The 17,693-nt window shown below is 45.4% G+C and overlaps 1 protein-coding gene across 6 annotated transcripts in view; it reads left to right on the top strand.

Annotated features, from left to right (window-relative positions):
- NADK (NAD kinase) overlaps positions 1-17,693 on the top strand; it is a 47,575-nt gene that overhangs the window by 15,700 nt on the left and 14,182 nt on the right. For 5 of the 6 annotated variants that reach the window (XM_083454087.1, XM_083454086.1, XM_083454085.1 and 2 more), the window contains one exon: positions 7,680-7,763. In XM_083454087.1, the coding sequence (XP_083310213.1) occupies positions 7,680-7,763 (84 nt within the window). Of the gene's footprint in view, positions 1-7,679; positions 7,764-11,757; positions 12,583-17,693 lie in introns of those variants that run through there. The other variant, XM_083454089.1, reaches the window with a different exon arrangement.

The raw sequence follows: 17,693 nt of genomic DNA, 5'->3' as shown, positions 1-17,693 counted from the left end.
CACGTTCCAGCTTGTCACTGAACACACTACTCCAGGTGTGGTCTGACCAAGGCAGAATAGAGCGGTACAATTATTTCCCTTGATCCGGACACTATACTGCTTCTGCTGCAGCCTGGATGTGCATTAGCTTTTTTTTGCTGCTGCATCACACTGTTGACTCATGCTCAGCTTGTGGTCTACTACGACCTCTAGATACTTTTCACATGTACTATTGACAATTCAGGCAGCGGCGTAGGAAGGGGGGACGGTAGGGGCGGGCCGCCCTGGGTGTCATCCATAGGGGGGACAAAATCCCCCCGGGCGGATCGCCACGCCGCCCCCTGGGTGCCAGTCTCCCCCAAAGGGCGCTGATCACCGCACTGATTGCCCTCAATGGGCGCCAATCGCCACGCCAATCGTCCCCCTGGATGCCAACCACACCCAATGGGTGCCGATCACCGCGCCGATTCCCCCAATGGGTGCCGATTGCTGTGCCGATTGTCCCCCTGCGTGGCTCGCCCTGACCCCCAGGTGCACAGCACGTGCATCTCTCCGGGTGCCTGAGCAGCTAGTTCCGCCACTGAATCCAGGTGTTCCCCGTCTTATATTTGTGCAGCTGGTTCTTCTAATCTAAGTGCAGAATTTTGCATTTGTCCCTATTGAAATTCATTTTGTGAGTTCTCCAATCTGTTAAAGTAATTTTGAATCCCCATTGTGTCTTCTGTGGCATTAGCTTGGTGTCATTTGCAAATTTGGTGAGCACCCGCTCTATTACTTCATCCAAATCGTCTATAAAGACATTGAACAACAACAGGCCCAGGACAAAACCCTGCAGGTCTTAAACCGCATCTTGGAGCAATTGCTTCTGCACAGAGTTAGGGTACATATAGAGGCACTTCAGTTTAGCTGTTGAGGAGAGACGTGAGGGCCTGTTACTTTAGCACTGTTCCCTTTTATGGATGTGTGTGATGATGTACATTGTCACTTGATGGTTTTCAGCACAAAACAGTATAAAATATTCATTTAAACATAGCAATAAAAACAGACTTTAAAGCAGTAAACACTTTGTATTCAGCTAAATCCTACCCAGAATAAACCATTGAAATTAATGGGCCAAAGTTATTTATGTATTGTCGCAAATGACCGGCAGAATCTGAGACCAGGGAGAAGAGTCAGTGGAAGAAGATTGGAAGAAATTTAAAGACTATTTACAGAAACATTGCAAAATTAATGAATGTTAGAATGATGCTGGATTGAAGTTAAGCGGGATTTTTTAGCAACAATGTTAAGGAATATGTAAAAATGGATTGTTAACGGTGATAATTTAAAGCTATAATATATTAAGATAAAAGATTAAGATAAAATTAAAGAGGGAAAGGATTTGCTGAATTAACCAATTGAATTGGAATGCAAGAAGGGGAGGTGTGGGGAGGTCGGGGAAACAAGTAAATGAAAAATATGAAATGGAAAGACTGATTTGTTTTTAAAGGTTTTTATTTTGTATTTTTTCCCTCCTTTTTACTCTTTTTTCTTTTTCTTTTTCTTCTCTAATTTTTGTAATATATTGAAAACTTTAATAAATATCTTATTAAAAAAAAACAAAGTTATTTATGTATTGTTAAGTTCTCCTTTCTCCACAGTGGTGTACAGTGAAATCTAAAAGCATTATATATATATATATAATGAGAAAAAAACAAGCAACCCTATCAAAATCAGCAGGTAGATTAGACAGAGAGTTGGCAATTGGCCCAAAGTATCACCCAGGGAGATTCATGGCCAAGTGGGGTTTTGAACCCAGGTCCTAGTGAGACACTAGCCACTACACCGCTGGCTTAGCCACCTCTGTTAGGCCAATAGCTCCCACTGCCATCCTTCAGGGTGAACAAACTGGGCTGAGGAGAGCTAGAACTTGCTCAGCTCTTACAAAGCTAGTAAAAATAAAAATAAGATCAAATCACAGACTAGGTAACGTTTGTGAGGTTATTTACACAGCTGCCTTAAAGCCCATTGTCCCTGTTCTAAAACTCTCCCCCCCCCCCATAGGAAAGCATAGATTCTCAGAGTGCTACATCCACTAATAATTCTGTGAGATCGGCTAGGCTAAGAGGCAGTGGCTGGGCCAAAGCCACCCAGTGGGCTTCACGGCCAAGTGGGTATTGCAACCCTGGTTCTCCTACGTCTTAGTCTCACACTCTAACCACTACACTGGCTCTGAATCTGGAGGTCGTTTGGGCTGTGGCAATACAGGAATGTCGAGATGAGGATGCAGGCAGAGTCGAATTGAAGTTGCTAAAGTTCATGGGACTGTTTAGTCACTGTTCTAGGTACCCGTGATGATGGGGATTACTGCTTAAGTAATGATGACATGGTTATTGCTATAAATACTCAGAAGCCATAACCATGTCACTGTTACCTAAGGAGTAATCTCTGATGATCTTCCTTGGGTGGTGATTAGAAATAATGATGTTACTGCTTTCATCAGTGATTAAGAAAAAATGTTTTTACATCCTGTAGTGGAGGTCACACGATTTTACCTTATGACCAGGTTTTATTTATTGAACAAGATTTATATACCACTTGATCATAATAAAACCTCAAAGCAGTTTACAGAAAGAATAAAGCAACGCAATGATGGGCGGGGAGGAAACGGATAAAAACAACTATTTAAAACATTTTTAAAATGGTTAAAATCAATGATGGGCTAAAAAGAGATTAAAAGCTTGTCAATATTCTACAAGTTTGAATAGCCTTGCCTAAACAAAAATGTTTTCATAAGAAGGCACCTGCCTGATGTCAATAGGCAGGGAGTTCCGCAGTGTGGGTGTTGGCACTGCTTGTTGGCATGCTCACATTTTCAAAGGGCAGATATTGTTACTGGACAAAGCATTCTGAGAATCTATGCTTTTGTTCAGTGGGAAAAAGATAGTTTTAAAGGATGCAGAACTCTTGAGAATCTGTGCTTTGATTTAGAAACAGTTACGAAGCATGCAATACTCTGAGAATCTGTATTTTTGTTCAGGGGGGGAATTGTGTTTTAGAAGAGGAACCATGGGCTTTAAGGCAGTCTTGTAGATGGGCTCGCAAAAGTTACCTAATCTGTGATTTTATTTTACTTTTATTTTTACTATATTTGTTTGTTTGTTTGTACCCCGCCTGTCAGGGAACTGCCATCAGTGCCGGAGGGAGAGAGCAAAATCCAGAGGGATTCCGGAGAGCGTCCCGGGATTGGGAGAGGCAGCCCATCTTCTGGGGAAGAGAATCAGCGTAGCACCAGTGGAGAAGGGGGCAGATGGGGGAAGCGGCGAGGCGGTCCCATGACTCCTTGCCGGGGACCAGCGGGGAGAGTAGAGGTCCTCCGCTGCCTACGCCCTCCTTGCACAGAAGGCTTTCGCGCAGAGAGAGTAGGAGGAGACTAGGCATCAAAGAGCTTCTTTGCTGGAAGAAGTTTAAGAAACGCCCACTGACGGATTCTGCCAGCGATTGAGACAGCCACGGGTGAGTGGCTGTCCGGACAGAAAAGGTTCAACTCAGGCAATCCAGCCAGGTGTTTGCACCGGCTTACGCACGAGCAACCCCTAGAACCATTACACCACCCATCTGGCTGGGTTTCCCCAGTCACTCTGGGCAGTTTCCAACAAAAGATTTAAAATACATTAAAACATTAGTCATTAAAAACTTCCCTAAACAGGGCTGCCTTCAGCTGTCTTCTAAGCGTCAGATAGTTGTTTATTTCTTTGACATCTGATGGGAGGGCATTCCACAGGGTGGGCGCTACTACTGAGAAGGCCCTCTGCCTGGTTCCCTGTAACTTCGCTTCTCGCAATGAGAGAATCGCCAGAAGGCCCTCGGTGCTGGACCTCAGTGTCCGGGCAGAACAATGGGGGTGGAGACGCTCCTTCAGATATACTGGGCCGAAGCCGTTTAGGGCTTTAAAGGTCAGCACCAACACTTTTAATTGTTATTGGAAACGTACTGGGAGCCAATGTAGGTCTTTCAAGACCGATGTTATGTGGTTTCAGCTTTCTGTCTTTCTAAGAGGTGGTAATCCTACATTACCAATCATTAGCAAGGGAAGACTTGCCTCTTTCATGAGCTCAGCAAGTTCCAGCTCTCCTCAGCCCAGTTTCCTTGCCCTGGAGGATGGCAGTGGAAGCTGTTGGCCTAGCTGAGGTGGCTAAGCCCATGGTGGTTCAATTCCCCACTTGGCCATGGAACTCACTGAGTGTGACTTTGGGCCTTCTAAATGTTGTTGGACTCCATCTCCCATCAGCCCCAGCTAGCATGATTAGTGTGGTAGGGGATGATGGGAGTTGGAGTCTCAACTTCTGGAGGAGACCTTGTAGAGAGTGGCCTTAAACTTTCATAGAATCATAGAGTTGGAAGGGCCTGTGAGGGTCATCTAAGTCCAACCCCCTGCAATACAGGAATCTCAACTAGATTATACATGACAGATGGCCTTCAACTTCTGCTTCAAAACCTCAAAGGAAGGAGAGTCCACCACCTCTCTTGGGAGTCTTTCCCATTGTCAAACAGCTCTTGCCATTGAAAAGGTCTTCCGATGTTTAGTCAGAATCTCCTGTCTTGTAACATGAACCCATTGGTTCGGGTCCTAGTCTCAGGAGCAGGAGAAAGCAAGCTTGCTCCATCCTCCATATTATAGCCCTTTAGATATTTGAAGATTGTGTGTGTGTGTGTGTGTGTGTGTGTGTGTGTGTCTGTCTGTCTGTGTCCTGCGGTGTCTATATTCATGCATTCATTTCACACTTTTCTGGAGGCAATGTTCATTTGCCCCAGGTGATCAGGGAGGTGTGTTTTTATTTCTGAGACTTCCCTGGTCACCTGCCAAAGTGAATTTGTCTCCAGGCTGCCTGGTTGGGAAGCCAAGGAAGACCAGCCCTCTTATTTAGCTTGTTGCATTATGCCACGTAGGTGTGTTGTGGGCAGGAGGACTGGTAACTTGTGATGGCCGATTTGCGACAGCACGTTAGTCATGCATTTCTGAAGGCTGAGCTTGTGGCATATAATAATGTTGTATCTAAGAGAACTTAGGTTGAACAATGTTGAAACTAAGAGCATTTTTTGCAGTGAGGTATCGGACCGTTCCAACAGGGCGTACTTGGTGGTATTTTAATCTCCAGAAACTGAGCACACTGGGCCACATTGCTAAACACACCAAAAAGGACACACCAAAAAATGCTGGCTGGCGCAGATACTTCTGGACAGAGCTGGTTCCAGACTTTAGGGGGCCGTTCACATGGTGCTGATGATCCGCCAACCAGGGCAGGTGTAGGGTTAGTCCTGTGAAATCTACCCACCCCACAGATCCATGGAACCAGTAAAATATACAGATCTGTGGGCCTAAGCATTAAATTTTGTGTCGCTTAAAAATGGATAACGCCTGCCGTTGATGGGAGCGGGGCTTGGCCCCGTTCAAAAGCATCACTGCTGAGAAGCATCCAGGGGCCCGCATTGCAGGGAAAGTGGAGAATGGTGGCACGGCTGAGTCCGGCCGGCATGGGGGCCCCTCCCAAGGCCAGTTCCTGAGCTGGACATCTGCCTGGCACCAACCTTACTCACGGAGGAAGTGGTTGTCAGCGTCCAGACCACCTCTCTTGAAAGCACTGTTTGCATCGTAAACGTGGGAGACCGCAAGGAGCTCCCCCTGACCCCGCGGCAGTTGTCTTTCACTAATTAGCATCCCAACCAGGGCTGCTTGGGAGAACCAGGGGTGGGAAAACACCCTCCAGAACTGCTAGAGGGAAAAGACTCTGGCTTCCGCTGCGTTTTGGAATTTCCTGACTGTGTTGTGCTTTGCTTGGCTTGCCTTGCAACAGCCGGGAAGTTCCACAGCGCTGTGGCGCCATCTCATGCCATGTTCAGTTTTACTGCTCAGTGCAGGGGTGGGGGTTAGAGGAAGAAGAAAGCTGCAGGATTTTACTGTCCATGGCAGGACTCCTGTACCAAACTGCTCTTCCACCTTCAGATCATGCCGCTCTACTGGGGACTGCAGCATAAGTGCAGCACCCTGCTGCCTTGGTATAGGTTTGCCTCCAATTTCAAAGAGGAAAATGGGTAATGTGACTAGAAACCTAGTACCTCCAGGGTGTGTTAAACGTTGCTACTGTTTATGACTGTAACAGAAAATTGTAAAGTGGTACCTCGGGTTACATACACTTCAGGTTACATACACTTTAGGTTACAGACTCCGCTCACCCAGAAATAGTACCTCGGGTTAAGAACTTTGCTTCAGGATGAGAACAGAAATCGTGCTCCGGCGGCACGGTGGCAGCGAGAGGCCCCATTAGCTAAAGTGGTGCTTCAGGTTAAGAACAGTTTCAGGTTAAGTACGGACCTCCAGAACGAATTAAGTACTCAACCCGAGGTACCACTATATATATAAAAGAAACCCGTATTGCCACACTACCTCTTTTTTATCATAGGCCTGTAGTAGCTTATGCATTTGGCTTTGCTTCCTAGCCTGTATGTGTGGCACAGTTTCGTGGCACTTTAGAAGCTCACTTTTTGAGCTTCTGGTTTAAAAAGTGAAGAAGGAAGTTTCTAGCCCAATTGGGGGCCTTGTAAAAGAGCCCCACCAAAGTTACTAGCCCACAATAATTTTTACCTGATGGGGAGAGAGGCTGGCAGAGGAGGGGCAGAAAGCTCTTTCCATGCTGCTGCATCCCATTGCATTGTTTGTTCTGCCCCTGCTCCACCAGCCAGCTCATTCACCAGCCAGCAGTTTCTTGTTGCCTGTTGTGACCAGGCAAGCGCTTAGGTAACACATAAGATTTGCTTGAAAGAGTGCAGGCCATGCCAGCAGAAATCTCAGAAGCAGGAATCTCAGAATCTCAGAAGGGGAGTTGCTGAACAAAGTTTCCAGAGTTTGCGGAGGCTTCAAGTCCTATGATCCCTTATATAGTTAGGGAGAATAGATTATGCAAAATAAGCATAACTGGGCAAATTGGTTCGATTTATTCAGGGTGCAAAACGCAGTGCATTTTTTAAGGGGGGAGTGGGATTGTCACAGAACTTGGATTGTCGTGGATGCATAATTTTAAAACACAATCATGTTGTGTTTAAAAAACTAAGCCAACCAAGTTCTACTCAGAGTAGCCCCATTGAAACAAAGAACCTAAGTGAGTCATGCCCATTAACTTCAGTGGATCTATTCTGAGTGGGGCCAGCATTGGATACAACCCATAAGCATGGAAGATTCACCGTGGCGAATGTACGAAATGTCCCTCTCCAGCTCTAATGATATAATGCCATTCAGGTGGATTGTGTGAGTGTGTTAATGATTTACTTGTGCTAGGGAAACGTGGGGAAGTGCGTCTGTTAGTCATTCAAGATGCAGTTTGCATATTATGCAATTTGTAAGCTTCCTTCCCTTGCACAAATCACTCTGGAGGCTGTCATGGTTCGTAAAGGGACAAGATACAATAACACCGCCCCCCTTGTTACTGCTTCAGGGCTTCTATCTCATATCCTGCACCAGGGAACTCACTTCAGCTCCATTTGAGGAATCTTAGAAATGCTTTTTAGGAAACAAGGGCCATAGCTGAATATGAATCCTGTTTTATTATCATGATGCTTTTGTGCATGAAGTTGGGGCTACCTTAAAAAAAACGTATTTTGAAAAGTCTCTCCAAAAACCTTAGATAATCCAGCAACTTAACTAAACTGTCTCCTTCATCTTTCAGGAGGACGCGCTCCTTGCACGGACCATGCCCAGTGACCACATTTGGACCAAAAGCCTGCATGCTGCAGAATCCCAAAACTATCATGTAAGTGCCTCCGCCTTCAGGGAAAAGGTCCTGATCCCATTCATCTGATTCTCTGCTGTTAAATAATTAAACATATTCATTCATTCCCATACATTCTTGTGTCTTCTTCAGCTGCATTCATTCATAGATTTGGCTGCCCATTTATGGCAATACAGGGTGCTGTGCTGAAATGGAGTTATACTGATGTGCTTGCGTGTTTGCAGTTACCATTGAATTGCTTGTTTGCTTCGGCTATTATTATTATTATTATTAATAATATTATTTTTAAAAGCCATTATTGCCTGAACTTACCATGAGGTATTCCGTTTACATGAGCTTTATTGCTTTGTAAAGCATGAGTAGGTCTATCCTGTTTTGATGTAGCATCTTCATAAATGGACAGCCAAGGTGCAAAGGCTTTTGAGGGCTCCCAGGTTCTGATCCAATAGAGGAGGAGGCCATCTCTCAAAAGGTAGCAGGTGTTTCCTTGGGAATAGGTGTCGCCCACCAGTGGTAAACAGATGATGCTCTGCTGCAAAGCTGGTTCAGAAAGCTTTCTAGAGATGTCAGTTCAACTGTGGTCTTACCTTGCAATCTACTTTTGGGTTCTTAAATCCAGGCCGTAGCCTACCAAACTGTGTCAGTTTAAAATTTGGGGTGTGTTAATTGTTCTGTTGTTTTACTGCATCTTAGTTATGGATACTTATATTCTAGTATTTTAATTGGATTCGTTTTATGGTGTATTATAATTATGGGTATTTATATTCTAATGCTACTAATGCTTTTCTATTGAAAAATTTCAATCGGAAATAATTAACAGCGCTACTTATTTTGGCCATGTCTGCAAGTATTATGCACAATTAACGTCTGCATCAGTCTAAGCCACGCATGTCACTTTCAGTCATTGTCCAGTGAATGAAACATGGATTGCACAGAAGAGCTGATCAAAACTGTATGGCAAAGTTCTTCATACAGTTATCTAGGCCTCTTTTAAAGTTTTCCTTTGGTTTGTGGGTGTCATCAGTGGTGTAAAACATGGAGCCCATGTTCTTACTTATTACATTTCACACCCAAATTCCATCTTTTGCATGCAGTGGGAAACAAGTAAAGATTTATCGTACTTGTTTGTTTTACCACGTGCCTTTCTAAAGCGTGTGTGCCGGGTTTATAGAATGGGTGACACCTTTGTGACCAGGATGTCAAGGAATCTCATAACATGTGACAGGGGAAGGGCCATGACTCAGTAGCAGAGCGTCTGCTTTGCATACAGAACGTTCAATTCCCAGCATCTCCAGGTAGGGCTGGGAATGTCCCCTTCCAGAAACCCCAGAGAATTGCTGCCAGTCAGTGTAAAAAAGGTAAAGGTAAAGGACCCCTATGGGACGCAGGTGGCGCTGTGGGTTAAACCACAGAGCCTAGGACTTGCCGATTAGTAGGTCGGCGGTTCGAATCCCCACAACGGGGTGAGCTCCTGTTGCTCTGTCCCAGCTCCTGCCAACCTAGCAGTTCAAAAGCACGTCAAAGTGCAAGTAGATAAATAGGTACCGCTCAGGCGGGAAGGTAAACGGCGTTTCTGAGCGCTGCTCTGGTTCGCCAGAAGCGGCTTAGTCATGCTGGCCACATGACCCAGAAGCTGTACACCAGCTCCCTCGGCCAATAAAAGGAGATGAGCTCCGCAACCCTATCGTCATCCACGACTGGACCTAATGGTCAGGGGTCCCTTTACCTTTTAAAGGACCCCTGGACAGTTAAGTCCAGTCAAAGGCGACTGTGGGATTGCGTCACTCATCTCGCTTCAGGCCAAGGAAGCCAGCATTTGTCCACAGACAGCTTTCCAGGGCATGTGGCCAGCATGACTAAACCGCTTCTGGCACAACAGAACACTGTGACGGAAGCCAAAGCGCACGGAAACACTGTTTACCTTTCCCCCGCAGCGATACCTATTTATCTACTTGCACTGGTGTGCTTTCGAACTGCTAGGTTGGCAGGAGCTGGGACAGAGCAATGGGAGCTCACTCTGTCACAAGGATTTATATCGCCAACCTTCCGATCAGCAATCCCAAGAGGCTCAGTGGTTTAGACCCCACAGCGCCACCTGCATCCCTAATGCCAGTCAGTATAGACAACACTGAACCAGATGGACCAATGGTTTGTATAAGGCAGCTTCCTCTATTCCTCTGTCTTAAGCAAAGGCTTGCTGCTGATCAGTGTAGACAGCAACTGAGCTAGCTGAATATAAGGCAGCTTCCAGCATGCCAGTCAGCTCATGGTTGCTTTTAAAACTAATCATGCTAGCTGGGACTGATGGGAGTTGTGGTCCAAAATATCTTGAGGGCACCAGGTTGGTGAAGGTTGTTTTAAATCAACTTGGGTTCAGTCCTGATACGGGTGTTTGAAACATTATCCCCCTGTTTGCTTTCGGCAGACCAATCTTCCCCACCCCTCACTTTGTTTAATTCTGGTCTAGAGGGATGGATGGGAGCAAACACCATGCAATTGGATGAACTAGCTTAGTCAATGCCACCTTGAACATCACCTGCCAGGAGACACTGTTAATATTTGTCTAGCTCTAGCACAACGCTTATTGAACGGAGCGGCCTGCGTTCTTAATTCTCTCTCTCTTTTGTGTGCCACTCCTCTTCCTCCTTGGTCTGTACTTTCCCAAACCAAAAGAGGCAGGGTGTGGGTGAGTCCACTTCCTCTTCCAGTTGCTTCAAGGTGTGGTTGACCGTCAGATTTTTACAGATGTTGGTCCTTTTTTTTCTAAATCGCATTATCTTCTGCTTAGCACGTCCCCGGCTCAGCCACTGCCCCACTGTAATAGCCAAAGGCAAGCTGACCATTCAGGGAAGTCCCGTAGCTCAGTGGTTAGAGCATCTGCTTTGCACACAGAAGGTCCCAAGTTCAAAACCTAGTATCTCCAGGTGGGGCTGGGAAAATCCCCCAAGTCTGAAACCCCGGAGAGCCACATTCAGTGACTATACTAAACTAGATGAAGCAATGGTCTGACTGCATAAGGCAGCTTCTTATTTAAATCAACCCTTTATTCAGAAGCGTGAGGACTAGAAACTTAGTTTATCCTTAGGGAAAAGGATATCCCAGTGGTAGAGCATCCATTTACTGTAGCATGTAAGAGGTAGTGTTAGAAATTAGCCAGGGTCCAATTGCGACCACGTGAAGATCTCTGGAGACCAGGTTGAGGACTTGGGAAAGCTCATGCCACTTAGAGAAGGATGTGAAATATTTTCCCTCAAAGCTTGAATTTGTTTTATTTTGGATTGTTTTATTTACTTTTTTAATGTGTTGTAAACTACTTTGAGATTTTTTCTTTAAAATGAAAAGCTGTAGAAATGAAATTAATAATAATAATAATAATAATAATTAATTGCAAAAAACAGCACCCAGACATTCTACTGTGGCGACCGTAACCTAGGTTTAATTTGCCATTTGGCGATTAAATTAGATATCTGAGATTCTAACACTGCTAGAAGGTCCCAGTTTCAATCCCCAGCATCCCCAGTTAGGGCTGGGGGGGGGAATACCTGGAACCCCGAAGAGCTGCTGCCAGTCAGTGCCAATACCAATAGCCTGACTTTGTATAAGGCAGCTTCCTGTGGCTCCTCTCTCTTGCCCACCTGCCAATTTTAGCACACAAGGGAGTGAAGGGAAGAGGTTTGCTGACTGGCAGGTGAGTGGACAAATAACCTGTCTTGTGCAGATGAGACCTAACAAATCACCTGCTCCCTGTTTATCACATCCCTGAAGAGAGTATCTTGCAAGCACACTCCTCTTCTGTTGCACCCCGTGAGGATTCAGTCTGCCTCCTACGGCTTGGGAGCCGAAGGGTTAAGGGATGATTGCCACTTACTCAACTTTGGACTTACATCATGCATTTTTATCACCAGATTCTGGCAGCTGAGCAGCCTCCGCTGCTGCTGCTCCTCCCTCTGGGGCGAGCAGGGATATAATGACAGCATGTGTTGAGATTAGTCCAGCCCAGGGCTTTCCAGGAGGCACTTAGAGCTCTTTAATTGCCCAGACAGACAGCAGATCGTAACCCCAGCAGTCTAGAATAGCCTTCAAGCTAGGGAGCTGCTTTGCCAAGCAAGAAGGGAGAAGGCAGCTGAGCTTTTAAAATTCTACCGGGAGATCTTCATCCTTCTTCAAAACTTGACTTTTTTTTTTAATACATGTAGCTTCAAAAAAAAAATTTTTTTTCCCCACCCCCTGCACACACACACACACACACACACACACACAATTTGAAATCTGTGCTCTCTCTCTCTCCTGTTGCCTTTTCATAAGAGGAATTTAACAAAATCCAAGATTAAACTTGCAGTGGCTTCCCAAGTGTTGCATGAAGGCACACTAAGCCGTCTGGTGTTGATTAAACCTCTTTTGTGGGGTTTTCTTTCTCCCCCCCCCCTTTTTTTTTTTGGTAAGCTGTTTTTTTGCAGACTGACCTGGCGAAAAAAAATTGAACATTTAACAAATACGCTAAGTTTTTGCTGCTCCTTTTTCCAATTGGTATTTTTTGGGATCCTTTTGTTTAAGCAACTTTTAGCCTCCTTTTGATGGGGAACTGCTTCTTTATGAAATGGCAAGGCTGCTTTGGTTTCATTTCTTTTTGACCAAAGCAATCTGAAAACAGAGGCTATCTGAACTTGGCGGGCGTGATGTTTTTTGCAAGGTAGTAGTTCGGCTCCAAAAGATTATTTCAAGGCTTCTTTTTCTGCTGTTGAGTCTTGCTGTGGGTTTCTCTCTGACTTGTGCAAAGAAAAGCAATGAAGATATTTCAGCGTATTAACGATCGCTCCTTTGGAAGCTCCGCTTGGAAGTGGTGAGTAGACCGGGGGGAAAGAGGTTTTATCCACCTTTCATGTTATGAGCTAAACCTTTGGTTAGTTTCAATGGTGGCTTGGAGTGGGGCATGGAGCTATGTCCAGTGCTATTCAGAGTAGACCCAATGAATGGACTTGGGTCCATTCATTTCAGTTGACTTAAGTAAGGTTTCATTGGATGCAACCCATAGTCGCTGCAGAGCTGATACGTAGCTCTACAAACTGATCCAGATAGGTTGAGCAGATTGTATTGAAATCCTTTATGCTTTTCCCGGTCCCCGAGGTATGAGGAAGGGGTGGTTTTCTCGTCTGAAATCTGCTTTACGGCAGCAATGCAAGTTCCTGGCACGGCAAACTGAACTCTGCCGTGGGAATCTCCCTTTCCTTAGGGCATTCTTGTTCTCACCCCGGCCAATAAAAAATCAGTCGCCAAAGGACTCCTTCCTTCAGTTTCTTCCTCTTTTTTGTGCACAATAGTTTTATTTTTAGATGTCTTCATGTGCATTCCCTCCACCCACCCAACCCTTCATCAGGGCTATTCTCCGGTCTGCCTGGCATTCTGCATTTTGCGCAAGAGTGGGGTATCCAGCAACGTGGGGAAGAAACTGTGTAGAGAGTAAAAGAATAACATCAACTCGTTCCACATTCTGGATTCAAGACAGAGTTGACTGGGGTTGTGGTAGTGGTGGGAATTTGCCCCTTTTGTATCCTTAGCCCTTCCTCTGGGGAAGGGTGGGCTAACAGGTGTCCCTCCAGATGATGATGAAGAGCAGCATGGGGTAGCTCAGTTGGTTAGAGCTTGGTGCTGATTACAGCAAGGTTGCAGGTTCGATCCCTGTATGGAACAGCTGCATATTCCTGCACTCCAGGGAGTTGGACTCGATGATCCTCAGGGACCCTTCTAGCTCTACATTTCTATGATTCTAAGAAGATGGTGATAACCATTTATTATCGGCTCTTCATGCTGAGGTCTCAGGGCAGATCACAACAATTAAAACACAACATCAATATTGAAACACAATATTGGACTGCAGCACCCATCATTCCTGACCGTAAGGCATACTGGCTGGGTCTGATGCGGAGGCTGGGAGTCCAACGTTATCTAGAAGCCTACAGGTTTCCCATCCCCTGAGCTCGGAGCTTAAGAGCGGCAGTCTCACAGCAAACCTTGTGTCACGGTGAGGTTAAAACAGTCTGCCTAAGGCCACCTAAGGTAAGGGTTTTTGCAGGGCGAGAGCTGGTGGCGGATAGGAATCCACCCAGTTTTTCTGCACAGAAGGCCAAGGACGTCTGGCTTCTGCAACGGTGCAGGGTTGCCTAGGTTGACTCCCGCTGTGCTCGGTCTCCGAGGTTGCTGGAATATCAGTTGCTGGAAACCACAAGAGGGGAGAGAAGTCTTGTGCTCGGGTGGTACTTGCGGGTTTCCAACAATGGGCATCTGGTTAGCCACTGTCAGAATAGGATGCATGGGCCATTGGCATGAGCCAGCAGGATATTCTTACATTATATTCCTATTATTTTTTTAACAGTGTTGCTCTTATCAGATACCTCTTTGCAGAAGTGTCTAAATTTGTGGTTAACAGTTAATTATAAGAGTTTCTTATAATTAGCTGTTAACCACAAATTTAGATACTTCTGCAAAATCAAAGTAGTGTAACAGTGGTTTTTGAAAGGAACAATACCGGAATCGAAGCAAGTTCCTATACATTTCACCAATGTTCAGTAATGTCTCCAGAAATCTACATGATTCACTGAACCACTACTTCCCGGAGGCTTTCCTCTTGCAACAGCAGGGTCAGTTGGCAGTTTGGGGTTTTGTTTTTATTTTTTAAAGGAAATGAAGCTGGAAATTAAGTAATAAAGACCATGTTCAGGGACCAATATACAACTAGTACAGGGATACGTGAGTGGACTTGTATGTATAAATTATGACGTTCAAGTCAGTTCTTGAGGTTCTTGGGTAAAGATGTCTGCGTATGCTGACCAGAGCTTTAAATATATGTCCTTCCGCCCAAGTTTGTGATAAAATACTACTTATTATTGATTATAAAATCTTCCCACCCTTCCTCCGAGGAGCTCCCCTATTTTTATTTTCACAGCATCTAGTGAGGTTGGTTAAGGGGAGAGATAGTGACTAGCCCAGTAGGTTTTGAGAATGGCTGGGGATTTTGAACCCGTGTCTCTAGCTCGCTAATACTAAAGAGAAATGCCAACTGATTGGAGGGCACCCCTGTCAACTGTAGAGAGCCCCCCTCTCCTGACGTATTCTGGATTAAGGAGGTGGCTCTCCAGAAAGACGTAAAATCAAGACTCCTTGGCTTAAACCCTACACTAATCTGGTGCTCTCTAGATGTGTTGGACTCCAACTCCCACCAGCCCCAGTTAGCATGGCCAATGGATAGGGACAATGGAAGGTGAAGTCCAAAATTTCTGGAGAGAACCATATTGGCTGCCCCTGCTCTCAACTTAATGGATTGGATGGCTTTCCCCAGTGCCTCCGTTGCAAGCTTTTGTGGTCAAGACATTTCCCCACCACTGTATGGTCTTGGAATTCTCACCCTCTGAAAGCTGGTGGGGAGAACATTAGGGTCTTTGAGAACTAGAAATGGGATAGTGCAGGGACTCCAACTCCCATCAGCTCCAGCTGGAGTGTCCAGCACTCAAGGATGATGGGAGCTGTAGTCTAGCAATGTCTGAAAGGCCATAGGGCTCCATCCTTGAACTAGGCCATCACTTGCCTTCCCTGCCCCCAGCTACTGCCGTCACAGCTCTGCCTTCTTTTAAAGCAGAGATAAGGAACCTGTCACCCCCTGGATGTTACTGGACTCCAACCTCCATGAGCTCTGTCCATCGTGGGATGATGAAAATCAGAATCGAGCAACGTCCAGAGGGTCACAGCTTTCCACATTCTTGGGATACTGTGTGTGGAGGCAAGTTCCGCCTTCCTCCAGTTTCTTTGGAAGGTGTTGTGGATAAAATGCAATCAAAAATTGCATGATCTTCAGAACAGCAGGACTGGAGGAAGACCTTATTTGCTTGAATAAGGAAATAACATTGGAGGTGCATATTATAGTGGGGGGAAGATATACACACCAAGTATGTATCAGAGGATCACCTAAGCATGTGCCATCAGGACACAACGCCATTAAAGCTAGCAGTCAGGTCATTCATTATTCAGATCTAGAAATCCCCCACGTTACTTTCTCATGCATGCACTCTTGGGTTGGGGCAAGGCAACTGGCTAAAATGTTTTAAACGGTTCCAATTTTGGTTCCTCTGTTTTGTTTTTGTCGGGTTGATGTTGGTTAAATGTTTAATTGAGGTTGGCAGTTATTTTAATTTGGGTATAACTGTAAGCTGTTTATTATTGTTGTTGTTATTGCTTTCTATTGATTTATTGGGTTGTTTTTTGCTCATATAGGATATTTTGGGTTTTTTTAATGTTTGATGCTCTCTTGTGTTTTTTATATATGCTTTAAGCCACCCTGAGTGGCTGGGGAAACCCAGCAAGATGGGCAGCATATGAATTAAAAGAATATTATTATATTATTATGGCACTCTTGCAAATTGCATACAGTGCTAGAGTGGTGCAGGAGAAACCCAGGCAGCTGTTTAAGAGCTGTCATATCCTTCTGGCTGCCGGTGACGCACCTTGAAATCCTAAGAATTGACTCCCTTCCCACCAAGCATGACCGAGATACCTTGACAGCACCTATGGAATTGCATGATGCACCTACCTGGGGTGGCAAGGTTTGCTGCCCTAATAAAAGCCCAGCTCATTAAAGATGGGGAAAGATGGGTGCGAGGAGGAGATTAGGCAACACAAAGTCCAGAACAGCATTGGGACATTGGTTGATCTGAAGGTAGTTCAAAGAATTTGGCCAAGCTTAACTCCTTAATTCTGCTTGTTGAAGGAGTGCTTGCTCTGATCCAACCAAGCAGGTCAGCATTTTACCTGGGACAAGTAATGCCCCCCCTTTTCTACAGCTTGTTGCACACCAGGCAGCTCAGGTTGTCGAGTGACATTTTGGCATTTGTGCAGAGGGGGCCTGCAGTGGTGTCTACAAGAGGGTACCAAGACTAAGTGTAGTGCCTGCCAATTCCCTGTAATTATTATTAGCATTAAAGATAAAGGGACCCCTGACCATTAGGTCCAGTTGTGACCGACTCTGGGGTTGCGGCGCTCATCTCGCTTTATTGGCTATGGGAGCCAGCGTACAGCTTCCAGGTCATGTGGCCAGCATGACTAAGCCGTTTCTGGTGAACCAGAGCAGCACACGGAAACGCCGTTTACCTTCCCGCCGGAGCGGTACCTATTTATCTACTTGCACTTTGATGTGCTTTCGAACTGCTAGGTTGGCAGGAGCAAGGACCGAACAACGGGAGCTCACCCCATCACAGGGATTCGAACCGCCAACCTTCTGATCAGCAAGTCCTAGGCTCTGTGGTTTAACCCACAGCGCCACCTGTGTCCCAACTAAGAGTAGTGCCTGCCAATTTCCTGTACTTATTATTAGCATTATATCGTATTAAATTTCTGTTCTGCGAGTTCTCCCCAAAGAAGCAAAGCGATGCAATTAAAAGCAAAAGCATCTTAAAAACACATCTGTGAAGCAGGCCTTGGGAGGCGGTGTTCTCATCTCAACCAGCACCCAGGTGGGGTGGTGAGGAGCAGCTTGAATTCTTTGTGTTGTGCAGAGGAATGCATAAACAGGCTTTTGAGCATCAGAAGTATGTTAACCCATGGTAGTACCTAAGCAAATAATATTTTGGACCACAAGTTTTAATGTTTGCATCTGAGCAACCATAGCTTAATGATTTCTGGACAGCTTTCTTTTAGTGTCCAAGAATAAGAAATGAAAGGTGGCACCTGGGGAACTTAAGCCAAAAGGGTGGGGCGAGGAGAGAAAATACACATTGCGTTCTTCAGTACTTACAGAAGAAGCTGCTCAGTTGGACCATTAATCCATCTAGCTTGGTACTGCGTTCACATACTTGCACTTTCTCTGGGAGACCTACCTGAATAAGCCAGGAACTGAACATACCTTCTGTATGCAAAGCAGATACACTATTACTGACCTACAGTCCTTTCCTTAAGACATAGGAAGCT

This window comes from Podarcis tiliguerta, assembly GCF_965153285.1.
Source record: "Podarcis tiliguerta genome assembly, chromosome: 8".
In the NCBI taxonomy this organism is placed as follows: Eukaryota; Metazoa; Chordata; class Lepidosauria; order Squamata; family Lacertidae; genus Podarcis; species Podarcis tiliguerta.
This window is presented reverse-complemented; position numbering and strand designations above follow the sequence as displayed.